The sequence below is a fragment of the Stigmatopora nigra genome, chromosome 2 (genome assembly GCF_051989575.1).
Source record: "Stigmatopora nigra isolate UIUO_SnigA chromosome 2, RoL_Snig_1.1, whole genome shotgun sequence".
NCBI lineage: Eukaryota > Metazoa > Chordata > Actinopteri > Syngnathiformes > Syngnathidae > Stigmatopora > Stigmatopora nigra.
In genome coordinates, this window is record NC_135509.1 from 9,448,981 (window position 1) to 9,476,413 (window position 27,433).

General features: G+C 41.3%; 1 protein-coding gene across 4 annotated transcripts; it reads right to left on the bottom strand.

Annotated features, from left to right (window-relative positions):
• Positions 1–382: 382 nt before the first annotated feature.
• Positions 383–27,424, bottom strand: LOC144211623 (ras-specific guanine nucleotide-releasing factor 1). Of its 4 annotated transcripts, none has more exons than XR_013329631.1 (28): positions 17,383–18,028; positions 14,281–14,387; positions 13,925–14,072; positions 13,177–13,269; positions 12,852–13,105; positions 11,567–11,646; positions 11,303–11,496; positions 10,919–11,028; positions 10,301–10,419; positions 10,008–10,198; positions 9,386–9,449; positions 9,024–9,166; positions 8,868–8,950; positions 8,543–8,791; positions 6,914–7,284; positions 6,236–6,355; positions 4,953–5,123; positions 4,717–4,823; positions 4,418–4,530; positions 4,268–4,328; positions 4,090–4,193; positions 3,939–4,023; positions 3,483–3,680; positions 3,323–3,402; positions 3,123–3,240; positions 2,985–3,053; positions 2,220–2,420; positions 383–2,189 (listed from the first exon to the last, which is right to left on the bottom strand). XR_013329631.1 is itself a non-coding variant. In XM_077739031.1 (28 exons), the coding sequence occupies exons 2-28, from the start codon at positions 22,534–22,536 to the stop codon at positions 2,328–2,330; spliced, it is 3,606 nt and encodes a 1,201-aa protein (XP_077595157.1). In that variant the 5' UTR covers positions 22,537–22,664; positions 27,257–27,424; the 3' UTR covers positions 383–2,327. The 4 variants fall into 4 exon arrangements, 3 of the variants coding, with proteins under 3 accessions (XP_077595157.1, XP_077595147.1, XP_077595136.1); XM_077739031.1 differs by lacking the exon at positions 17,383–18,028 and adding exons at positions 22,456–22,664; positions 27,257–27,424 and having other exon boundaries at positions 383–2,420; XM_077739021.1 differs by having other exon boundaries at positions 383–2,420; positions 10,038–10,198.
• Positions 27,425–27,433: the final 9 nt, after the last annotated feature.

Below are 27,433 nucleotides of genomic sequence, written 5' to 3' on the forward strand. Positions count from 1 at the left end.
CCGTCTAGCAACACGAACTCTGCTTTGGCTAAACCGGAAGTGGTCGATCAGGTTTTTTTTATTTTATTTTTGTAACTATTTTCATCGTATGCTTTTTTTGTGGGAAAAGCCCGTAGAATTACATAGACAAATATTTTTGTAAATATTTTTTGTAAATCTGCAATATTAAAAATGTATTTTGTACTCCCATGATTAAGATTCCAAATTCCTAAAAAGAACCATAAACCACTAAAAATGAACCAATTCAAAGAACCATTCATGAATTTTATATATATAAAATATTTATATTATAAATATTTATTATATTTGGGTGAGTTTCTTCCAACTAATATTGGTGAATTAAATTATCAAACTCCCCTTACAAAAAACACTTGAGACAAAATTCCCCTGAGACAAAATGGATTTATTAGCAAGAGGTATCTTGGAAACATAACTGTTTGTTAAAATCCTCAATGTCTTTGACTTTATATATCTTTTTTTATTTTTGCTTATTTTTCTTACAAAATGGGGAACATCTCATTAAGGTGTGGAAACATGAGGGTTGAAAGATAATTTTCATACCACTGGGTATTGCTAACAGCAAAAAAAATGTTTATTTGTTTATATACCGTGTATAGAGTAATTTATGTGCATGTGTAAGTGTCTACAGTACAGTATATATATCGTATTATTTTGCCTGTGTTGCATGCCTGCCACGTGAGCCTGAAAAGTGTTCTGTACATACATAGTAAAAATACAAATATTCACAGAATAAGCACTACATGACTATAATTCCTGCTAACAGAAATGGTTATAGACAGGATCAGCGTATAAATGCCAAACACTTGTTGATTCCTACTCTAAGGTCATGGTTTCAAGACCACACTGTTGTAGCATTTTTCTACTGAAGCTCACTATATGTCTAGATATCGGAAAGGATAACATCGTTCCACATTGAGGAATATGCAGGGCTAGCGTGTACAAAATGTACAGCAGGCGTCCGAGAAATGAATTAACAACAAGGTACAAAATACTTTCTCATGTTTATATATAAAGAGTAGGTCACTCTCGTAGACTACTACAAAAATAGTGTTTGAATGCTGCAGGCAGAGGTCATTCACTTACGTTTCTATCATATTGTTAATAAACAGCGATGCATATAACAGAGTGATATACCGTCACGTTCCACAATCACTGGAACAGCAAGATGGACAGATTGTCTTTTAATTACAGAGGAGCAACAACCCTTTTACTTAACACAAGTATCGCTGAACACTTAGCGTCGTTTTTGAAAAGTACTTTGGAGTAAACGAAAAAGAAATCAATTCATTTGTTATACCCAACTGCTGTACTCTTTACAATCTACCAAAAATAAATAAATAAAGAGATGTAACCCATGTTGTATGATTGGCATTATTGTGCAAAGACAGGAGACCGAGAAAACAAATGCATACAAACAAAGGGACAACCTAAAAAACAAAAACAAAAGTTGGTAGCAATTTTGAAAATATTAATGAGTTTTGCTTCCCAACTGTATGTATCTGCAGTTCCTGCCACAGACCAGCTTGGATATACAGATATAATTTCATATCATATTCTAAATGATCACCTCAACACGGTTCCTAGTCAACAAGGTAACAGTCTGTCATTACCAAATTACAATTTTGTATGTGACCAAACCAGGCACGATAGCTTCTGCTTTTTCAATGTGTCATTTTGACGTTTTCCTGGATGCTGTCAGTATAAAAATATTCTATGGTGCAAAACATTTCGGAACATCGCTCGTGGAGCAGAAATGAAGAAATAAACCTTTTAGTTCTGGGGTTAGGAAGCATAGAGATTGTTCTTATCACCGAAATGTTGTTCCCCTGTCTTCCTTTGCGTGCACACAAACTGTGTTCTCTGTGCTCTTTTACCTGATTTAATGCGCTTTTTACAATGCTACATTGCTTGCGGACAAACCTATACTTGGGAGTAAAACAGAAGTCAAGATAGCTGGCCAGTGCAAAGTTTACACAAAGCAAAATAATGTCATTGGTCACACTGATTTGAACATGACTTACCAAGGCGACCTCTGTTATTATGCTCCCCCAAAAATATAAATAGAATACTCATTTGACAAAAGAGCCAACATATCTTCTGTTGTCAAAGAACCATAAACATCGACTGTACAGAAGAGCAAATATCTTGTACAACAAAGCATAAGTGGATGTGTGTGTGTGTGTGTGTGTGTGTGTGTGTGTGTGTGTGTGTGTGTGTGTGTGTGTGTGTGTGTGTGTGTGAACTGACGTGTCGTGTTAAAAGAGAAAATCAACAAGGCATAGAGGAGCACGTGCGACTCATTCCTATCAATTGGACACTTTAGGTTCAATTCTGAGTGAGGCTTCGTACATGCTTTCTTCGTCCAGAACGCAGCTCCCGTCCAGTAAATACTGGGCTACCTATGGGACAGACCAAAGTTCCCAATTCAAAGACCATTAAAAGCAAAAGCTGAATCAGTCTTTCCCAACATAAGGGTTCTTGTACTTGAAAATTCACATTGTTGTATTCAGCAATCCCCCAAATATCGCGGTAAATGTAGACCAGACATGGATGAGATAATCGAAAAATCGCAAGTAGGATTACCCTATTATAATATTTTTGTTCTTCAGTGCTGAGTCCTTGTAGAATTTCAGCGTGTATTTTCACATTTTTATGAACTTAAAAAATGTATATATCTTTTTCAAAATAATTAATAGCAAAAAAATCACGTAGAATTTAATTAGTGAGAAGTGAAGTCGCAATAATTGAGGGATTACTGTACAACTGAACTGTACTTAAATATCTCATTTCGTTTTCCGAACTGCTTTATCCTCACTAAGGTCGCCGTGGGTGCTGGAGCCTGTCCCAGCTGACTCCGGGCCAGAGGCGGGGGACACCCTAACCCCAACCCTAACCCTGAGGTCATCCTTTGCTACCACAGCAGACTATCCAAGAAAAAGTAATTTGAAGTGAATTGATCTCACCTTTGGTTGAAGGTCGAGCTTGTACGCCGTTTGTTGAAATTGTCGTATTTCTCTGATGATGTGAGATATCTGAAAAAGAGCAAGAACCAAAATATTCAATAGTTACCCACGTTGGAAGATGCACTGATGGCGTCTCACCATCCTCATCTTTGAAAAGTTGACCAAATGGTCTTCGGTGTAGTTTGGTGTTCCCTCTTCGATGAAGGCCAGGTCTGTGAGGTACATGCCCAGATAGGGTACACATGGGGGGTCACAGCTGAAGAAGGTAAGAAAACAAGACAATGCTCCTTTAGTCAAGACTAATATCAAAGTGTAAATCAAACAAAGGCCTGACTCACTTCTTCAAAGCCTCTCTCAGGTTTTTGAACCTCCCTTCTGAAGAGACCAGCTTCTGCAGCTTGTCAATTAGTGCTTTTGTCTGCAAGAAAATGGCTTTGTCATTTGAACCTCCGCAAAAACACTGACCCAGGCAATAGAGCGGGTAGTGTCATAACGTACCTGCTTGGACACCTTAAGCCATGTCTTCTTGAGACGAAAGACAGAACTTCGGTTAAGGGATGAGGTGATCTCCAGCACGGCGTTGTAGTTATGGAGACAGCGGCAAATGTCTGCCACGGCCACCCATTTCTCAATCACCGCCACCCGCGTAACCACGTCTTCTGAGCGGAGGATCTCAGTGGCGATAAGGTTGCTTACCTGCCGGGAAATAAACAAAAAAATAATATGATAAGCATCTGATAACGGCTCTGAAAATATTTACACATAGCAAAATAAGGGCTAAAATGTCCCAAAACAACTTCAAAACCAACTACGACCACCCGTACGAACCCAGAGACATGAAAACAACTGAAGAGAATGCACGCCCTCTACCGGCTAACTTCGGAACCCATGCACAATACTGAGAACCACTAGGCTAGGCTATTTGTTATTCGACATAATTGGGATGTGACATACGTCGTTGAAGTGCTTAGTGGTCCTCATAATGTAAGGCGTCCTCTCATTCTTGTCATTCTTCATCCAGCCTTGACCAAAGAACTCCCTATAAAGTTGAGGAACATTACTTTTAGGATTTAGGATTTGAGTTTTAAAAGGAAATTAAACTTACTCGTATGGGATGACCTTAAAGACCAAATGGTCCAGAAGAGTGAGCTGCTCTGCAACTTCCAAAGCAGAGTGGTTCTCAAACGCGTCGGCCTTCCCTGAGGCCACCTGAAAAGTCCACATTTTTGCGCTCATTCATTTGCAAAATAATAATAAATTCAAAATGTGCAAACTCTACTCACCAGTTGTGTAACGTCTTCCAGAGCAATCTGATTGTCACCGTGATCATCCTGAGTTAAAGTTCTGACAGGGCAGAAAATACAGAATTAGTCCAAAAAGGCAAGTTTTTAACTTTATATTATTAATATCAGTATGAGAATGAAATGACACACCTGATGATATTAGCAGCAGCTTTCCTCTCTTGAGTTAGTAGCTCAGGATCGTGCATGACTTCTTCTAGGAAAGCGATAACCTTTGTTTTCAACTCATTGTTACTCTCAAAATCCTGGGAGCAAAAATAACAGAAATACAAGGTGAATGATTAACAGATTAAGGAGCATTTATTCATATACTGTATATTATATGGTATTTTTAACAATACTGGTTGCTTCTGTTTCTAGATTACGACTGCAGTCAATCTGGCAATAGTATCCCAGTTATGAATGTATAATTAAAACGTAAATGTACGTACCGGCGAGTGTTTGGACACCCAGTGTCTGAGTACGTTCAGGACACGATTGGTGGCAGCACGTCTGATCACAAATTCTTTATCCCCATTTCTCTGATCTGTTGGGAAGCCTGATGGGAATATTTCAACGGACAAAAATAAATAAAAGACGCATTCTGGGATGAAGTTGAGAATTTACATTGAAAAGGATCCTTTCAAAGTGTGTTAGACAATACATTCCAGCATCTAAGAAGGTGTACCTGTGCTGGCCAGTGACATTCTTCGGTATTTTTCCTTGGTGGGGGTTCCTTCGTTGGCTCCGGCTGTAGCGATGGCGAAAGCCGAGGCGGCGGACAACGCGCTGCGATTGCTGTCCAGCTCTCGACATGAGGACATCACCATGCCGTTGTTGTAGGAGAACAGAGAGAACTCTGCAACCAGATGCAAACATCTTTGACGCACCGCACTCAGTTGATCCATTGGTTGGTGAAATGAAATGAATGGCAGGGGGTGCTGGAGCCTATTGCGGCAGACTTCGATCAAAAGGGCACGAGTAGACAGACAACCAGCAACTCATAGCTCGGGGCAATTCAGAGTGTCCAATCAGCCTACTATATATGTCTTTATAATGTGGAAAGAAACCAGAGTACCCGGAAAAAAACCCACACAAGCCCTGGGAGAACATGGAAACTCCACACAGGTGGACTGAGCTGGATTTGAACCCAGGATCCCATATGGCTTTTTCAAATGATCCAAAATAAAATGAAAAAAACCTCAGATCCATCATGTAATAAATAATATTGTAATAATTGTTATACGCAAGCTGAAATGTTCATTTTTGCTGCAGAAACTGAGTGTCAGTTCTTCCGCGATCCTCCACTGCGGGGCTCCATAGACCCACGCAAGCATCCCCCAAAGCTCTCCTCTCCAGCAAGCGTTGGTATTCAAGATGGTCGCGGGCAGCTAAATATAGCCACCAAATATCAGCATAACAGAGGAATCAACAGATTCTGCAGTCTGCTATTTAAATCCCCACAACACAGACGCATCTGGAGAGGCTAGAAATCCTACATAACGAGGGGACAGGGTCACTATCCCACTTGATTCCCACAGACATTTTTTGCTTTTAAAAAGGCATTCCTCCTCCTGGAATGTGGTCGTGAGATTTAGGAGGCACGGATAATCTTGGCTGCAGTGAAACAGCGTCATTATCCGTGGGCGGAAAAGGGAAAACACGCTTTCGCTGTAGTTGCTATGACACAAGTTTCCCTGACACCTACTCCAGCCAACACTGGCTTCCCCATGCGTGTTCCCAACTTGTTACTTGGGCTTCTTTCGTCGCCTTTGCGGCAGGAAGACCATTCGTTAAATTCCGTAAAGGCGCTTTATCCCAAACGGCAAAACGTACGGCTCTCTTTGTATTCTATTTATGGCCCGAAAGCTCAGCGCCGCTGAGGGCGAGTCGGGGTGGGGTGCGTTTGCGCTTGTGTAACACGCTGTCTTGTCGAAGTGACGTCACGGTAGTCTTTGGAACAAAATGTACCTGAGGAATTCTTGCATTTGATGTTTTTGGGGGTGGTTGGCGACTTGGTGGGGGAGGTCTCTGGGTCGGCGTCATCGCTCTGGGTTTGATCGTTGTCACTTTCTTCCCGGACGGAGAGATCTGCAATGCACCGTGACAAAATTCAGGAAAGTGGAGATTAGGAAAGGGCTTTCATGGTGGCTAGTTCAAAGGCAGAGGTAGTCTATGCAAGTTTGGCACCTTGCACTTCAGAACCATTCGATTTGGGATAGTCTCGCTGACCAGTCGCAATTATAGAAAACGTAAACAAAAGAAAGACACACAATGCAACTGCGTGTCATCTAGGACAGTTCAAAATCAATTAGTATTTAACTCAAACTCTACCATTGACTGAAACGAATGCCAAATTAATTTGAGCTGCCTTAGCTGGCGCCAAATGATCGATCATATAAGAGTGCATTGACGGTGAGGGGCGTCCAATCCATTGAGACCGGTATGGTCTGGCAGCGATCAACCGATTGTCTGGGCTAGCTTAGGGTGTAGTTTGCCTTTTGCCGAAAGTCAGCCGATCTAGGCTCCGGCCACACTGACGAGAATAAACGGTGTTGAAAAGGCACGATTGGATCGGATTTGATGTCCATCTCTGTCAATGGCACCCCAGCACGACCATCCCATCTACTTCAGATGGATCTCACTTACCTTGTTTGCACACTGAAGTGTCCTCCATCTTGTCTTTCTTGTCTTCTCCCTCATCTGGTATTTTGCTGCTAATCGGGCTGGACACGTAGAGCTTGTTGATGTCCAAGGTGGTCTTGCTGAAGGGGGACATGGAGGAGTACATGCTTGCATAGCCATTAGAGGAGCAGCTCAGGGCAGCCAGATCCAGAGCTTTGCCCCCAGTGATGATGGGGATGTTGAGGGAAAGCTTGCGTCGTCGGTTCGGGGACGAGTTCTTGGCGATGGCCAAGGGGGGAGGGGACGAGAATTTCCTGCTGGCCCTGGGCGAGTTGGGTGGCTCTCCGTACAGGAGTTTGTTGTTCTGGCTGCTGGCGAAGAACAACTCCAGCGACCTGAATTGCATTCACATACATAGAAATGATGGAAATTTGGCATGGAGGAAGAGAAGATGGCCTAAATATACATCACTTCTAAATTATGTATGCGCGCTCGCCCAGTTTATTTGCGTGTGTGTCTGGTCGATTCGGAGCAAGGTATGTTGCGGGCTGCAGTGTTGCAGAACAAAAAAAAACAACATCACCCATTCTCCGCCACCCTCCTGGTGACCTCCCGGGTTCCCATAAATAGCACGGCGAATGATAGCGCGCATGGCCGCCACTGACACAAGCAGTGGAGTGTAGGTGTCTCACAGTGACATGACAAGTGCCAGGGGGGATGGTGGGGGGTGGAGGAGCAATGCTGCAGGGCGTGGGCGGCTGATCATAACCCCGCGGCGGGGGGCTCCTGCCTCTGGCCTGCGGAGAGCCGACTTGGCCCCAACCGCAACGTTCCATCAATATTTCACACGGTGGAGAGGAAAGGACCAAGAGAGGCGAGGGTGGGGTCCTGCAGCAGCAGGCTGGGTTGCCATAGCACCACGGACAGCGTCGGAGACATTTTCAGACGGGCGAAGGCCCGACCCAATTAATGTTTTTGACCATGACGCATATTTGAAGACGGAGAGATGGCTTTGCTGGATTTTACTCTTCATTATACTTTTGAACAATGTTTACCCACCCACGAGAATTGGACTTTGTCAGACTAAAATGTACCAAAAACTATAAAGGTTGAATAAAGTAGATTGTCCTTGTTGATATATTTAGTGAACAATTTAAAGTGATACAATAAAATCTATTCAAAATGGCATATTAATAGATTGATGAACCATAAATACATTTAAATCAATTTTTTTATACACATTTTTTTACTGGGTGTGAAATTTAGGCCTAAATGCAAAGCTATAATTTGGGTGTGAAAAAGGCTAAGAAACAAAACAAGAACAAAAAAAACTGCCATTGAAAAGAGTATTTATAATAGTTATGCCGGCCCATATCTGTTGCATGTTAGATAACATGAATAGGTAACAGAATATTTTTAGTTAGTTCTAACAGCTGCACTTAGCTAATTTGTTGGTGCAGAACTCAAAATTAATCCGTTTTTATCTATAATGTTAAAATGTGTGTTCACAAGAAAGGCTCTATATCATTAATATAGGCAGCATAGATTGATATTAGAAGATTTTTAGTTGGTGGAGTCCCATAGGTAAAAAAAAATGAAAATTAGGGAAACACTGCTGTAAATAATCAAGCCAAGTTGTTTTGCGTGACTCACCGAGCAGGAATGGCGCTGATGGGTTTCTTGTAGATGGTGATGAGTTTATCCAGCACTACGTCGGCAGTGGTGAAAACACGATAGGAGTGCAGGAAGGTGTTGAGGAAGTCGATGGAGAGGAAGCGCAGGTCGGTCAACCTCTCCAGCAGACGTTCCACGCTAGCATAGCGGATCTGCAGCACCTTGCAGGAGTTCATCATTTTGCTAAAACGAATGTCTACGTCGTCGCAGTACAAAGTGGAGTCGGACCTGGGTAGAAGAAAAAAGCAGGCGGTATAGTGATATGATATTTTATGCCCCCCAAAAAGAACCAATAATGGCTTACTTGATCATTTGTGGAACAGTGACTTTGGAGTTGTCCTCAAAGGCGTTCATCATGAGGCCATTGCAGCGGATGTTGTCAATGCACTGCGGGACACGCCAGGGAAGCACAGTCAACATAACAGGGCAACGCACACAAGAACGTGGCGTGAGAACATGCCTGGCTGATGTCACTGGTCCAGGCCGACTTCTCCTGCCTGGAGGAAGCCACTAGGATGACTGTAAAGGACTGACTGTCTTTTGGCTCCACCACAATCTTGAAATCCAGATGCTCCATGTCCTGACCGCCTTTGTCTGATTTGGCTACGGACACGACTAGGTTTACTCAAGGTACATGGAATAGGACATCTGACCCAGTTCAAATGAGATTTTCCGATTTCAATTCTGGAAAATGACATGGTCTCAGTGGTATGGCTTTTGATTTAAATCATTGCCATGGGATTATTTTTCATCATGTGGTATACAGGCAGCTGCATATTATTACATTCCCGCAAGGTGCAATGCAATGAAGAGTAGACTCACACTCATCATCTGTGCCCTCAGGATCCTCCAAAAGAGTACAGTCTATAAGGGAGACCACACCGTTCTGCAAACAACACACAACCGGCATTTGTCATGCGAGCCCCAGTTACAGCAAAATATTCTTGTTTCTGGGGCCTGTCCAAAACAAGCACAGTTGGATTGGATTATTTTGTTAAATGACGCAAATGTGAACCGTTCTACCAAAATCAGACATTTCTCCCAGAGTACAATTGAGATATGACACCTTCTAAAACCAATGTTTTTTTTACCAGTCTTTTCTCAAATGATTTTTTTGTTCATATATTTTCAAAATGACCTGCGAATAAACACTTGCCTCAGAAAGTTTCACCAAAAGTTTAGGAAGGACTTTAGAAAAAGCAAACATATTCCACCGTTTTTCGCAGTTTTTGCGTTTTCAGCGCTGAAATATTTTTCACAGTATTCCCCCGTTTTGCGCGGTCTACCGGGAAAAAACCCGAAACGCAGAAAACCACGAAAATCGGGGTCCATGAAGTCAACGAGTTCCCAGATAAAAACGACACAGATAACCTCCCTGTTGTCTCTGCAGGGGTTATCAACTTTGATTAAAAAAAGCCCACTTTTGTCGCCCGACCATACTTACTGAGATACTTCGAGAAGATGGATGGCCCACCTTGGTGAGATGGAGCTTTCCCCCAGACCCTCTGGTGCAGATGATGAGATGCTTAGAGAAGAGAAAGCACTGCCTCTCCCCTTCCTTCTTCAAAGATAGCGAGCCCAGGCGCCCACGGGTGATCTTGCCCTTCTCGCTCATTGGTACCTGGATGAGCGAGCCTGAGATGCAGGACAGAAAAAAAACAAACATGAACTCCCCTGGTTACCATCAACGACAATAGAGGTTTTGGATTTCTTTCGAGCGGACCCCCGTCGGCTTACCTTGTCTTACAAATGTCTGGCTGGTGTCCAGAAGGATCTCACAACCCTCCACAATCATGCGCTCAATGGCCAAGTTCTTGCGGATGTTTTCTGTCTCGCTCACCTCATCGTGCATGATTCTAAGAAAAATATATTCTATTCATCCCATCAGAATGGATATACAGTACAAAGGGAGTTTTCAATATTTGAAAAGAAAGCACACCAGGACGCGAGTATTGCATCATTAAAGCCCCACAAAAAACATTGGACAAATGGTAGAGAACGCAGTATTTTAGCCCAGTATTCCTGGCAGACCTTTACTGTGCAAGTGGTTTATGATGGGCTTCAATATACTATAGTATGAAAGTTACTCCATGTAACTGATGTTTTATTTGAAAAAAAAAGTTAAACTACTGTTTAGTTTCTTAAGTTTTTCATGTAGTTGTTCAAAAGTATTACACAAAAACAACATAAAAATGCATGTTAAAACATGGAAATGATTGAGATCGGAAAATATAGGAATAAACTGTTTTTTTGTCGAATTAATCAGCCCTAGTACTATATAGGGCCACTGAAATTTTGCTTTGAATTTTATTTGTCTTCTGCTTCCTGTAAAACCTTCTTTTACTTCATTTTTACCTGGAAAGCTCCTCCAGTTTGGATTTGGCGTAGTCCAGACTGTTCCTCTCTATGTGTTCATGCGGCGTATGGGCCAGAAGTTCATGTAGCGTGAGGATGTAGCGGGGAATCTGCACACAAGCACAACAGCGACTTTCTGTCAATATAGGGTTATTTCAAGGTGATTTTGGGGCATTTGCATGTTACAAAATCAACTATGCAACTATCCGTGCTCCCTAAACCTGTACATGACCCAGAGAAATGATAACTCGCTCTCTACGGAGTAACTTGGAACCTAAAGGCAACAATAAGTCTGAAATAAATTCATTGAATTCATCAGTCCTGGGAGAAAAAACAATAAACAAATAAATAACAACTGTACTCTAACAATAAAAAAGTGCTAACCTGAAACATGGGATATGTAAGGAAGGTCTCCAAAGTTCTCTCCTCACAGTCGGGCTTTGCTTCGTACTGCTTCAGTAGCTTGTCAAAGTCTCGGTTTTGCTTGCAGTGAGCTAGTATTTGTAGGCTGTACTGGTGGTTCCTTACAAACTCCTGGTAGATGTTCAGCATGGGCAGCAAGATGTCAAACAGGTCGGCTAGTGGAGTAGCTAGGGTTAGCACTTTTAATTTTATGTGGAAAGTATGAAAATCCAAAGTTCTACTTACCCAGTACCAACGTTGGCCAGCTGGCTATTCTGGCTTTTAACCCCTGGTAAAAGATCTGATGTAGAAACATGATAGTTTCACTGCAAAAAAATAAAAAAAAGATTGGGATGAGAAAAGTCAACAGGTCAAACAATTTTGGTCAGTTTCTCGAAAATCCTGCGAAGTTGTGCTGCAGTGCTGATCCGGACTGGCTGACCGTGAGCGTAAATGTCCGCCGTTACGTGAGCGAGTGGGTGGATTTCCATTAGGCCAATGAGAGGTGCATGCAGATTAATGAGCAAGATGAGTGTCCATCGCTTGTCTGATAACAGGATGAGGGAAATCTTGATTTGATTCAGGATAAAAGTAATACTAATATATGTCTTTGTAGCAAATATATGGACTGTAGGAGCCCATTGCTGTGATATCGTATCTCATAATTAACCTGCACTGCTTTTTACTGGACCCCAGTGTTTCTTAATTTCTTCTTAAATTGTAAAAGGTAAGTGAAGGGTGCAAAAAAAAAATGAATGCAAGGTGACGCCCCCAATCACATGCAATTGTAGCCCTAAAGGTACAAGAATGTAGTTCATTCTAAGAATAGCCATTGTGTGATTATGACAGTGACATATTTGCACTCACTCAATTTCATGCTGGGTGAAACTAGAGCTGCAGCCTAAGAAATTAGAGCACTGCTGAACATTTATTTTTAAATTCAGATTTTACACGCCCAGTACAGTTAAATACCGTATTTTCACGACTATAAGGCGCACCCCGCATTATAAGGTGCACCCTCAATGAATGACACATTTAATTTTTTTCCATATATGAAGCATGGTATATTTAGATATTAAACTCTTGTTGAGAGCTGTTTTCAACGGTATTTACTCTGTCACCATTTGACTGGCGACCAACGGGGACCAAAAGACCGGCGACCAAACGTCCGGGGACCAAACATCCGGGGACCAAACATCCGGGGACCAAACATCCGGCGACCAGCAGAACGGGCGGCCAAAACACCGGGCGGCCAAACGTACGGCGACCAAACGTCCGATTACCAAAAGAACGGCGACCAAACGTCCGACCAGGATAAAGCATAGTGGATTATAAGTCTATTTTGGAGAAAATTTAAGACTTAAGTGCGCCTTATAGTCGTGAAAATACGGTAACTAAATATGCAATAAACTAAATACAAATATTTACTCAGTCAGCTACTGTTCCAGGATGCCGAACTGATTTAAGCCAAAATGTATGGACCATGCTTTTTTTGACAGCTTGGTGAATTATTTTTTGGAGAGGTTCTAACCTGTTGAGGAAAATACTGCTGACGTCATCATGGGTGATGGGCGGCTTCTTGGAGCTGGCGGCCATGCGAAGCGGCCTCAAGAAGTTGTTCACCAGGATGTGCAGCTGCTGCACGTACTCGGCTTCCGAGTCCAACATACTGAAAACCACCTGGTTTCTCTTCCTCATGCTTTCGGCGTGCGGTGAACGAATGTAATCTTGGATGATGGTCTTCCACTTCCTCCTGCAGATCCAGCCTCGCAAGAAGCTCTGGACCTGGGGCCACACACACGAAAATAATGGATGTTATGTTAAACAAAAAAATGGCGGAAATTGAAGAGTTTTACTTTTTTGATCTTCTTGATTTCAGAATCATCTTCACTCGGGGCCGCCGTGGGACTGGCGTGAATCTTCTCGTTGTCTTTTAAATGCCCAGAGATCTGCAATGAGAAATGTTGAAAAAGGAATTTAATTTTTGCACACTCACCAGTTGAAATAGATGAGATGTCCAATAAGTTTGTGACAGAAAAAGAATATTTTTAGTTTCCACCTCTGTTTAAATGCACAATTTTCCAAGTGTTAAGAAGACCAGAGCTGCCGTGTTTGATTTAATTGCCGTTGAATTTCATAGAGGAGACGTGAGATAAAACAGCGTTCATGCATATTCCCTTCTCCTAATTCCATTTCACAGGCGTCACATTAGCACATGAAAGCAAAATGACTATTTGATGTGAAGAATGGGGAAGGCAGCACTTTGGAAGCATTGTCGCTGAGAGGACATGCAAAGTGGAGGGCGGGGAATAGCGCCCCCTGTGACATGCAACAGCTTGTTCTTCTGGACGCCAAATCCAACTGTCAGCGTAATCACAACGACTATGTTTTACTACATATGCAGGTAGCGTAACTTATACATTTCAACCAATCTGCTTGCATGATGTGACACTCGTCATCACACTCAGTCAAATGATGGCATTTAGTATTTATTCTGTTGTGCACTATGTGGTTACAATCTGATTTGACTTGTATAATGACAATTAAAGCATTCCATTCAATTTAATTCAATAGTTAATAATAAGCTAGATGAGGAAAACTTACCTCGGACTTAAGCCGTTCAATCTCGATTTCTCCATCTTCTATCTGTTGTCGAAGTTGCTTGGCAACCGTTTTCTCCGTCTCCACAATTTGAAGCAGATGAAGATACTTCTGCATGAGGGTCTCGTGCTCGGTGGCCAAGTTTCTGTAACTGTCAGAAGCGGGGGTCACGCAAGCCATCAGGATTTCTTGGGAACAAAACATTTCTTCCCTTATGTAACCATGGTAATGCCCCCCCCCCCTACAGACTGAGGATATCAGTCAAATAAATATGACTTAGCCTCCAACGACAAACTCTAATTGCTCAAACTGTACATTTCAGTGTGTGTGTTTTTTTTTTTATTGTTTCATTTGTTTACCTGGCGTGCGATATGGCGGCCACCCAATCGTCGCAGTCCTTCACATCTTCTGTGCGCAATTCCAGGGCCTTTTGGTTTTCTTGAGTGAAGCTGACGGTGAAATAATACTGCAATAAAGAGAGCAGCCATGTTCAATGCTGTATTATAGACAATGACATTCAAAACAATGTACGTATCTATAATAATACATTGTGGAGATCAAAAGTACAATCATGAAAAAATGATTTGTGGATAATTGGCCATACTTGGATTGGGATGGACAAATGAGATACAATTAAGAATAAGCTACAATTGTTATTGGAAAAATGGCTGAAAAAAATTGAAAGTGTGACAGTTCAACTCAAGCAATTTTAAAGCCATTGGTCATTTTGTTGCTGGAACAGTTCATAAAAAGTACAGCTTTTACCAAAACGGCATCATCTAAAAATATGATGATGTTAATCCATGTTTTGTATTCCAATCGAATTGGATCATAAATGATTTTTGTGACCGAATTTTGACGACTGAGGCAATTTTGATACTGTCCAAATAGCTAGAAATTCAAATTCAAACCTCTACTTTGTATATATGTGCCTCCCACTTTTTAACTTGCTTTCCGCCAATAATTGACAGAGAGTAGTCGTTCATTAGTAGACTTTTTAGCACCAATTTTCCACTGAAATAAACATTTGTCTTAGAAGAAAGATGTGTGGTAACGGCGGTGTGACGAAAGCTCCGAACGTACAGGTTTTAACTTTGGCCCATGTTTCGGGGGAAGCCGCGTTTTCTTCAAGAGCGCCCACCCGCGCCACGAATGGACGGATGAAGCTCATCGAGAAACCTCCCCCTCCATCCCAGGGATTTCTCTTGGTTCCCAAGAGGAAATGCCATAAGACACGGAGGCTGGAGCCACGGCCAATTATGTAACTGTACGATACCTGTTTCCTAGCAACTTGGCTCGACGTGAACAGTCGGGCTGTTGTTGCGTTTTGTGCTGTCACTCCAGTCTTGTAGAGCGCGCTAGCTTGCTCGCACTGCAGCAACAACTCATTTGAAATGGTTCTGATCTCCAAATTGTGCTGCTTTACCACATTAGCTCGTCATATCAAACAAACAGGTCTTATTTTCTGTTGTAACTTCTCTGTTTAGAGTTTGAAAGCCCGACGAGGCTTTTCCGCGTTTCCCACAAAGGTGTCATGGCTCATCTTCGGCCCGAGCCGTGTTCAACAAGCGCCCATCAACGCGTAATTGATGGTTATTCACGGCTGACTGCTTGGCCATCTTCACATTCATTAGGTATTCATCTTACTGTAATAGGGGATCTATTTGTGGCAGAACGGCACGCATGTTGCTGCACTCCCTCCCCACGCGGTCCATCTTCCAAAGTGTCTGGTGAGAGGCGATGCCAAACACGCTGTCTGCTGCTCCCTCATTCCTATTTACGGCTGAGTCATGCATCTTTCAAATCATTACAGGACTTCAAGAGTTGAGGATGTGTGAAACATATTAGGAAACGGGAAGTCTTGAAGACTAGTTTTGGAAGATGGCAGAATGTTTTTAGTCACGGTTACAGCTGGGGAGAAATTGAATAACTGAGAAATGCAGTTCCTGAACTAAAAGGGCCTTTAGAACTACCAAATTTACTTGCATATAAGCCTCACCCTTAAAATTGCCTTAAAATCATGGAATTTTACAATTGCTTGCGTATAAGCTGCCCCTGGTTCACAATTTTCACCTCAATATTTATGGTTTTAATAGAGTACAAATGTGTTAGTACATTGAAGTTAAAACCTTAAGAAAAATCGTCGCACGTGGTATTTCTGAGATAATGTATGAATCAAAAGCAGATTATTAGGGTCAATATCATAAGCAAGTCAGTCATTCATCCAGGAATGATTGTTTTCTTACTGCAAAACAGAAAATAACCAACAAATAGTAAATGTTCATTTGCCCAATTTAACTGGTGAAAAAGAGAATAACACTGTAAGTCTTGTGCGCATATAAGCCCTGGATTCAGTCATCATTTTCTTTAATTACAAATAGGGCTTATATGCGAGAAAATATGGTAATATCACATAACGTGCTGATAAAATGCCGACTAGAAAAAGCAACAAAAAAAATCAAGCAAATGTATTTTTAACTCATTCAGTGTTTTTAGGTCTTTCATCTTTTTAGAACGGTGTGTCTAAGGCTGAGGCAATTTCATAGACAGGATAACCTCGTTGTTTCCTTACTCGTGACCCTGAGATACTTTTACTCAAACCTCAACCCTGAACTGGAGGAGGCGTGCCACTTTTTTCTGACGTAGGACCGTGGTTTCGTATTTGGAGGATCTTGTTGTCAACCTGATTGCAAAACCCTCCAATGTGAGTTGAAGCCAACAGAACAACATCATCTACAAACAGCAGAGATGCTAGACTGAGGCCACCCAACTGGACCAACCACCTTAAGGCCATTTTCTGTCCATAAAAGTTAAGAACAGAAGCAGTGACACAAAGGCAGCAAACAGTCCAAATGAATCAGTGCCAGCCAACCAGTTTAACCAGTGAGGGTGAATTAAAAGCCATAATTTGGATTAAATGAATTGGACGCCTGTCATTGGGAATGAGTTCATTGCAACAGCACATTATATTTTTAGTATTTTGGATTGCATTCTTTTTGCATTCGTTTATCAAAATCCCCTCCACAACATAAAAAATAAATATAAAGAAAGAAAACAAGTGACAATCCATGCAAACAATGGGTGCACGCAACATTTTGGGTCTTTTTAGGGGGGAAAATACCATATTGTGGGTGAGTGGATGATCTAGCGATTCGCTGTTTACAAGCAGGACACTGCAGCAGAAATTGGCATTAGGTGTTAATATTGTGACCTCATCATTAATGCCGTGCATGGATTACATAACTCGCGAGAAGACGGCAAGCTGCAACCGCGTGCTGCTGCTTTTGCTTCCACCCTCCCTTCTTTTTTTCCACGAAGCATAAAAAAAATTAAAAAAAACACGCTTTAGAGCTTTGGCTTTGGTGAGGCCGGTTGGCAAGAACGAACGCCGCGGCAGCGTCGGAAGCCGCGCGAGTGCGGCGGCTTATGTAGCGCACGTGCGTGTGTTTTGGCGCGCGCACCTGCTTTTCCAAACACTCCTTGGCCGAAAGCGCTGGTTTGGGTGAAGGCGCTCTGTCGCATATGCATCCCTCCAACAGGTACAATCCAGACGGGCGAGAGCTGCTCTCGTTCTCAAAATAAAAGAGCATGTTTTGCAAGAGCGCAAACCACTTGCTGTGCCATTTGGTGTTGTCCGAGCTCTTCTTGCTCAAGCACCCCCGCCTGGTGCCGTCTTTCTTGGCCAAAAGCCCCAAGTAGGTAACATGACCGTCATTCAGCCGTATTCCCTTCTGCATGTTTGCTGGAGAGGACTCTTGCACACGCCTTACATCATCTCTCCAGAGGGGAAAAAAAGAAGAGCCGCAAAGAGGAGACTTTTAAGTGGAAAAATGAGAGCTGCGTCGGGGGAAGAAGAAGCCCTTGCAGGTCCACATGGTTCGCTGGTGACGGAGACGAGCTGGAGATTGGAAGTCCTCCTCCCGTGGAAAGGAAAGGAAAAGAAAGGAAAGGAGAGGGGAAAAAAAAGAGCTCCAGAAAAGCAGCGGGCTCGCTGATGGCTGCTGAGCGAGGCAGAGCTGGCTCAGGTCACATGACGCATGCTTGGGGAAGCAGATTTCAGCACCTTGGACAGGGAGCGCTCCACAGCGGGCTGCGCCAAACCACCACCACCACCCCTCCTTCCCCCATCACTCACAAAAAAAGGGAAAATTCTTGGAGTCCACTGTGTATCTAAACTACAGTGCTTTTTTTCTTTCTGGTAAAAAAAATGCATGCATTGCACTGTATTAACCATATGAGCCAAATGATTTGATTCTTCAAAATACATTTAAAAAAAAAATAGTAAAACGATCCTTTTTTTTTACTCAATTCTGATCCCGCTTTTGACAAATGAAAGTAGGAGGATTTCACGCCAGCCCTTTAATTTCCCTGAAATCGGCCTTCAGGGAAAAGAAAGTTTGGACACCCCCATTAAAATCGAACACATTGATGTAGGAACCCTCGTTAACGTTTTCAATGCTATTGATGTTTTTTTTTTTTTTTTTACCCCACGACATCGGCCACTTGTTTGTTTTCATTATCGTCAAATATATTAAGTGCAGTTAAAAATCAAATCATAAAAAAACACGTTCAGTGCCATTGACAATAATATCTCATCCATTTGAATAGTATGACAGCAATGCCTCTATCAATGCAATAAGTAAAAATGATATCACTTTACCACGATCCTTACATATTTGGACAGCAAAAAGTGCGAGAAAAAAACAACAAAATAATATATCATAGGGAGACCCCATTGTGTACAATGCTGTTTGTCTTTGACATCCCAGGTGATTAAAAGCAACGCGATTGTGTTGGAGCAGATCAATTGCTCGACAACAATTAGGCGAGACCCCTCGTGACCGCCATGGATTACCATTTAGGGTCACAATATCAGAAATCAATGTCTGTTTGTTTCTACAAATAAACGAACATTAAAAAGCAAGACTGCTCTATTTAAGGGCCTTTTATCCTTTCAAGGAAATGTTCACTACTCTGTTTCAAAGCTGTATTTACCTATCCAAAGCCAGGGTGTGTGTTGTGGTAGTTAGTAATGGAGCGACATGAAGAAATAGTATTGTAGAGAGAAAGAGAAATTGAGATTAAAACAACTATTGATGGCAATAGATATCCAATCCATTTTAACTCCTTGTCCCAAGAGAGTTATGAAACTAAAGTGATTCATCAAATTAATTTTAATTCATATATCCATACATCTTTTTTCACAATTTATTACAATTTGCTTTGAGTTTTATAATTTTATTGTGCCAATATTTAGAATAATTCAGATTTGTATTATTGTTTAAACAACAGACCTATATATATATTTTTTTTTAAATTTAATTATTATGTTTTCTTATTTATATAAGACTGAATTGTTTTTCCTCCATACATTATGGAATATGCTTTGTTTTCAGAGTGACATTACGTAAAATGCAAAAGACTTTTCCCGTTCTACAGAGCCGGACAATAAAAAAAAATTTAAAAAAAGGGGCGAAGAAGCAGAAGACCCAATCTGCCTCCCGGAGCATTCAATTTCTTTAAAAGGCATGGTCTCTAATCTGCTGCCATCCGTTTGTGCACTACATCTTACCAAGATTTATGACCTCATCCTCATTGTTATCCTTTCAGTCTCAGATCTATTTTGCCATCAATCTGTAGCATCTTCACTAAGCCATCTGTACATTGAATTAGATCTTCGACTTATCCCTTTCAGGCACACTTATATGTCTGAAAACTTCTTAGCAAACATAAATGTTTCATCTTATTCTAGAGTTCCTAAAAGAATCTTTAAAAACTGCATCTTTTGCACCCAATTGTAAAATGTCCGGTCCTGGGACATTCCTTATACTACCTGAAGATGATGTACTATTTTGTTGCTTGCAGCCCTGAACTCATTGAGAGGTCATCTGTCACTGCCATCAATCATTCTCAATTGGATTGGAAGTCTTTCCTTTTTAATTTCATTTTCTGAACAGCTTCACCCTCTCTAGGGTAACGGAGGGTGCTGGAGTATATCTCAACTGACATGGGGGGCACGAGGGGACAGACAACCATTCACTCATAGCTAGGGTTAATTTAGAGTGTCCAATCAGCCTAACATGCATGTCTTTGGAACGTGAGAAGAAAACCAGAGTACCTGGAGAAAACCAACGCAGGCCCGGGGAGAACATGCAAACTCCACACAGGTGGACCAATATAGATTTGAACCCAGGGCCCCCACTGTGAGGCCTACCCGCTTACCACTTAGGCACCAGGTCACCCGGATTGGATGTCTATCGCCGTCAATAGCAGCCAATGAACACTTAAAAATAAAGAAAGGCAAATGCCAATCATAATTTGTCCTTTGGCTCACATTATTTTGATAAATATATAACGCACATAACTATGTTATGCACTTGATACCAAACACATATGTCCAAGTTTTTGTTGTCAATTTCTGCAATGACTTTTTTTCCAATCCTCTGAAAATGACTTTCTGATCACGTCATCTGATTTGCAACGTTTCTACAGTACTGATAACGCACGACTCCCCCAAACTTTGAGCCGCCCCAACTTGACTTCTTACCATGTATTGTCACTTGCACTTTTATTTGACACTTGAGTGATCTGTCCCTGCATGTGCTCATGTTTTGATATAAGCCAGCGGGAATGTCTTTTGTGTCAGAGTGTCTGTGTCATCCGGTGTTTTCCGCTGCTGTCACAGAAGGAGAAGGCCCGCCCGCCTGCCGCCGTGCTGGTGTCCTTCCCTCAAGTCTCCCGTGAGAAGACTGCGGTCCTAATTACATGATCCAGCACGCTTCTAATTCGCCATACTCCTAGCAAATGACATTTACTAATTACTCCTTCCTTTTTTTAAGCAACACACACTTTGTGTGCAAGTGGGACTCCCCCCCTTTGTGCTCTCATGTGTGTGGATACAAAACAAGTTGCGGTAGATTCTAAGACTAGCAAGTAAATAGGGATGGTAGTCAAAATAAAAAAAAATACAAATGCATGATGGCGTGTCCAACAATCTGGATTCGATTTGATGGTTGAGAGAAATCGTGTGTTTAGTTGGGGGGGGGGGGTCTTAGAGCAACTGCAATGCGGTAGAGTTGGGACAAAAAGTAGATTGAAAGAAATTCATTGACCTATCCCTATTGAGAGTGTCTCTATATACAATGGGATTTTTTTTTGCCTCAGGATACGGAAGGAATTCAAGTTGTGTGGCCCTGATGGTACTTTCTTTAGTATTTGCTGTCAAATATTTGAGAATCGCTGGGCTGGTGTTCGCCTGACAAATTCTGGTCAATATAATGACACTGGCGGTATACCGGCCTGTTGTTCCGAGTTCCAGTTTGGGGTTTGGAAACACCAATGGGGTGTGACATGTCCGCTCCATGATGGCAGGCAGACGCAGCTCCAACGGCTGCTTCCTCTCAACTCGGCCTCAAATGTCAAGACTGTTCAATCCGTCTGTCAATCATTGCTCACATAGAATATGACTGGGCACACTATATTGTTACAATAAATGGCCAGAATCGTATTTAAAAAAAAGAAAAAGAAAGATAACCGCAAGGGATACTGTCAAATGTAGAAAAAAAAGACTACAATTGAGCTCCAGTTTTGGAGAAATGATTTGTGTGCAAACAGTATAATGGTGACCTCACTGTATTTTCCTTTTCAAAAGAACAAGGATTAAGGAAAGTGCATTGTCACTGTTGTAGTGAAGCCAACCTCCCAGTTTAGTCTCAACTGCCAGTATGCAGTCTCCCTCAGGGTGTAAAATATTTACCTTCAATACAAAAGAGCCCATCCACCAATTGGTCTTCAGTAAGTCAGCACTCTTGAATGCCAAGACCACTATCCCAATTGGTAAGTGAAAAAAAAATGCATTTACATCACTACAACTAAAGACCAGTACATATAAATAAATCAAAATATAAAATAAGTGCAAAATGCATTTTTTTTCAAGCGTATTTTCGCCAAAATTAGTTGCTTAACAACAGAATTGTTTTTACGTGTACATAATGCTATTTAAGTATTTTTTTTGGCAACAACCTGTGATAGTATTTTGCGTGAAAATGTTGTTATGGATTTTTTTTTTGGATCCGTCAAGAACTGAATTTTAGGAGAGGTGTTTGACTGGACTTGGTCATGTCCAGAATCAGAATTAATTCTCCAAAAATGTTACGATTAAGTTAACATTGAAAAGTTCTGGAGATGTTCCCAAGTGTTATTCCGCGGTTGTGTAACAGTGGCGCTAAGTTTTTCCTCACATGCACCCAGGATGTCTGGTTTGGTGCTCATGCAAAGTTCACGGCTGGTTAGGTGAGCATTCACTCACAAGAAAGAATAAATCTGCCAATCGGAACATTTCTAAAAGGAACATCCACCGTCTCATCAGATTGACAATTGAACAAGTTCTTAGCTAAGTCTGGAAATACACCACTCTTATTTTTTTTCATGCCCAAATGATATAGTGCGTACTGTCGGGACACTATTCTGGGAGCAGAACATAAATAATAGAGCGGCAGGGCCAACAATGTCTGTTACGTTCCCTTTTTGCTGACCTGAGTGCACCGAGGAGAGGGGGGAGACACGTGGAAGGGTGTCTGCCACCAGTGAGCTGACCTGAGTCGCCGTGGCGCCATCCCAGCTCTCGTCTGCTGTCCGAGCCAGTGTGATTTGCGCTCTGGCCAGGTTAGAGTGCGTCAAGCCGCAGCGGGCCCCTAATTGAATGTAACACTCCAAGGGGGCTTTTCAGCTAGGGGCCCTCCAACTAGGAAAGAGTAGAAAACAAACATGGCAGAGGATGAGTGCATGCCAACAGAAATAAGACAGTTATTCATGAAGCCAATGTCAGGTATTTCATTATTGAAATGTGAAAATGAGTGTTGCGGCGAACAGGAATCTGAAAAAAGTACAGTCGGATGCTCATAAGTTTGGCATCATTGGCCAAATAAAAGCATGTGATTGTGCATGTAGAGTATGAATGAGCCTCCATTTGGAGGGTGAAAAGTTATGCCTTTGGACCCAGGTTCAGGGTTGTTGGATTCCAGGTGGACGAGACCGGCTGTGACTGTCACAATGTGAGAGGGAAATCTGCATGCCTCGCAGGGAAAACTCCTCCTGTGATTAAACATTACCAGCTGTCCACAGTAAAACTTTGTAAACTGCTCAACTTGGCAGTTAGGTCACTCTCACCTTGTAGTGGTAAAGCAAGGCGCTTGTTAACTTTGCAGATTCTTTCCGTGTCGCTCAGTATTGGCTTGTTTATTTAAAACAATGTACAGTGCTGAATATTATGGGTATATGTATAGGACTCAAAGTGGGTCTGGTTTCGAACCCATAATACCTCAATAAAAATTGGGTGTTGGTAGATTTTTAAAAATCCACATGGAGATGTACTGTATTTCCATTAAAAAAAGCTTTTGACAAAAATATGATTAACAATCAATTGAAAATTCTAGCCAGCAGACAGAATGGGAAGTTATTAATGTCATCTTTAAACATCCGCAATATATTTAAAAGCAAAGCTGTGAAATGTTAACTGTTTTAAAGCTTCCGTGCATCTCTTTCTGTATTATACAAGTTGACATAAGATACAAATGATTGGCTCAAAGTAGGCCAATTACCAGTCACTATGAATAAAGACATTAATGCAATGTGGCAGAAGCCAAGAAGAGCAGCGACGGCAGGGTGTCTTCCATCAGCTAACATGAACTCAGAAGGGACACGTAAACAAGCCCCCTCTATTACATAAGCGCCGTCTTCCCACTGGAAGCATCTCTTATTTGGTGGACCCACCCACTCCTTGTCATGTTAACTCAGCTTAACCCTCTCTGGCTAGAAAATTGTTTTCTTTGGACTTCAAAACATTCAATGCCTCAGCCTGCTTTAATATTACTAAATCTATCAACTCTACTCAAATTCAGTGAGTGCCTTTGGTATGTCTGAAGCACCCTCAAAATTGAAGACAAAGCAGAAAAAAGGCTCATAACTTAACAAAAAAAAAACACGGCAAGTCAAGTTCCAATGCACTAAAACATTTAACAGTTGCCCATGCGCATTTTCAAAATTGAGAGGTCAAATTAAGTTCACCCGCTAAGAGTATGTATCCTAAAACAAAGGGACGTTTTGAACACAAGTTGCTGAAACCCATTCCAAATGGCATAATGCGAATAATGAGTAGCATCTGTATGTAGGAAAAAAAATAGCAAAAGGAATATGTGATGGGTGAAGCAGTGTGTGGAGAGTGTGGGGAAACAAGAGGGTAAAGATAAACAAATTACTATAATACTAGATAAAGGACGGGAGGTGTAAAATTAAATTAAAAAACTTGAGGTAAAAACTGAACCCGTAATAAAGGAATCTAATAAATCTGACAAATAGAAAGGAAAGCAGCGTCCCAAATACAAATGGATGGTCATTTTGATTTTTATCTTTATTATTTTGAATGCCTTTTAAAAATTTCATGTCAGTATTTTGGATTTTATCATATAAAATTCCCCCAAAATGTGACTGATACTCCACTTTTTCCTGTCATAGGGCATTTTTGAAGATAGTGCGACTTATAGTCCGACCAATACAATATACATTTTTGCGACTGTGGGAGGAATCTGGAGAAGGTGGGAGATAACCATTGCAAGCGATAGCATGAAAATGCCATAAGAGAGATCCCGCGTTTGTCCGGTTTGTTATTGAATATGTTGTTTTGCACTGGGTCATCTTTTGTTTTTTCTCCCAAATGAAATTACAAGCACATTCAGAGCCTTGGGTGAGCTTTTATGCCTCGTGTTACAAATGTGCAGGCTCACCAAGGCTTGCAAAGAGTGATTCAGCCATGAACTGTGAAAATGTCAGCCCATATTAATAACACTTTTGCACAGAGCTTGTTACATTCTAACATGCGCACTTTATACTGTATATTTAGATGGTGGTGAACATTGTGGCAGACTATTTATGTCGCACAGTGCACTTTTTTTTTTTGGCTTGATTGTGGATCCCAGAATAAGGCTGCAGCCCAAGGTTTAATAAGCCCCTTCAGTCTGCCTCGGTTAGACTCAAAGGCGAGTAGCAGCCGCCTGCAGTGCGCAACAACAGCTCCAAATCTGATCCACTTGCACAAGTCAATGTGAGGGTGTAATGCCAGTGCAAAAAAAAGTATGGTCTCCATTTCCATTTCATATCTCTGCATCCTACTTTTTTTCTTTCAACGGTCCTGCATTAATTTATCACTAGTCATGGAATTCATGTTTGGTGTACTTTAAGGAAGAAATACATCACTTCAAAGATTAAATGTTGCCTATATGACCAAAAACTAACAGCAAAAACAGGAAATAGTGTAGGACGGATGGTATTTTGATTCTTTTTAACTTCTTTACTACACGCCAAACCTCTCAAATTTCACAAAAAAAACTGTATTTGTCTACATACAAGTCGCACTGGACTACAAACAACTAAAAAGTACAGACAAACTCTAACTGGACTAAAATAAAACTAGTTTTTGCATTGTTATTGTGAATATAAACAAGATACACAGTGAAGTCATTTCTTCTCATGATAACTGTACTACAATTATGTCCCGTCTCCTTATTGAATTCCTTGAAACAACTACACCATCTCAGTTCATTCCATGTCTGTCTGGAATATTTGGACTCATGCAGCTATTCATTTGCACACCCAGCCTGAGGCTTAATTACATTTGCACAGTTCAGATGGTCCTCAATGCCTTCGGACAGACTCCCAAAGCAGAATGGCCAAATATGACAAATGCGGATACATGAAAGCCTCTATTAGATAGGTCCATCTAAGTAATAAACCGAGAGAGAGTGTACTGTGTACTGTATCTGTAAAAAGCAGAAGCTCCATGTTTGAACCTCCGGGCTGTTTGCAAGCATGTCTGCGACACTCACATGCGCTGGCACATGCACATCGGAGCCCGTGTTCCATACAGACGAGCATAAAGAGACAGAGAGGGAAGCACAGTTGACTTCCTCTGTCGTTACTCACACCTGCAGTAGGATGCAATCACCATAGCAACAAGACTTGGCAACAGTGTGCAGACTTGATATTTGAGGTTGTGATCTTTAATACCCCCCTTTTCACTCCCCCCCTTTTTTACCGCAGTGTTTGGCAGAAATGTGTGTTCCTCCTGTAACAATAAAATTCTGGTGCACTAAAATCTGCGTACCTGCAGTTAAAGTAAATAGATCCTGGGAAAAAAAGGGAGCTTCAAACTGATCAATGCCACTTCAAATGAAAGTTCTCTGTCAAACTAAACAGGACAATCACATGTTGCATATTAAAAACAACTACATAACTTTGCTGTGATGTCAGCAGAGAAAAAAAATGTCATTACCAGGACACACCAGATGAAAATTCCACAAATTCAATTTAAAGTTTAGCATAAATATAAAGGAAAATATAATGAAGTCAAATACACTCACGAGCATCCCTTAAAATGTACAATATTTCATCAGAATGTATGGATCATAGCGGTATCTGACTAAAAAAGGTGTTTGCAGCCCTGGAATGTACGTATGTTCTTAATGTATTTATTTTTAAAACGACCTTGGATTTCCACAAGCATTCATTTCCTCCATCCTTTCTTAAATATTAATAGGGCAGCTTGTGTTTGCTTTTTGGAGAAATGCAGCCTCATCATGTGCTAATAATGAGCCCTGTGGATACTAATCCCACAGTTGATTATTGAGTTGGCTTGACTACGCCATCTAGTGGATGTATTTACACGAACAGACGTGGTGGGATCACATTAATAGCAACGTCGATTTTTGTGCATCACGTGTTCTCATTGTGGTCACAGGTGAGCTGGAGCCAAGCCCCAAAACTTTTGGCACAACTTTGATTGGCAACCGGTCAACCTTGAGTACAGATAAAGCCAAATATTAAAAAGAAAAAAAAGCAAGCTTGAATGAACAATTACCAAGTGCTTCTCCAATTTGTTTTTTTCATTGAAACACACGTGTCTATTTTCTGTTTTGTGCACATTTTAACAACACTAATATAAAAATATGGCTATGACGCCATCCTGAAAAGGGTAGGGGGGATTATTTTGGATAATATATCGAAAGTGCATTTGGCAGTTACAAAGATTTCACTACTTAATTGTTTGTTTTCAGTTTTTCCATATTTTGAGCCTATGTCTTGCATTGTACGTGTTTTAAAAGCCATAGTTTATATTTTTCATTGCAAACGAGTCTCAAGCATAAACTATTTAATCTTGTTATGCACGTTGACAGTGTTTTCAGTGCAGTAGTGAGATCTTGAATCCTGAAATTATTGTATAATGCCGGATCTGAGAGTTAAAACAATAACACAAAAAAACATTTGTTTTTAAATGTAACTCACCAATATTTTTGAACTGCTTTTCGGGTACATGAGGAATCTGTTGCAACAAAAAACAATAAAACAAAGAAATGTTTGATTTTAAAAAGTTCATATTCATATTAGCCTTAAATTTTGGAAATATTTAACGCCTTTTGAACAATGCACGCGGAAAAGAAGACATTACGACCAGTTTGCGTC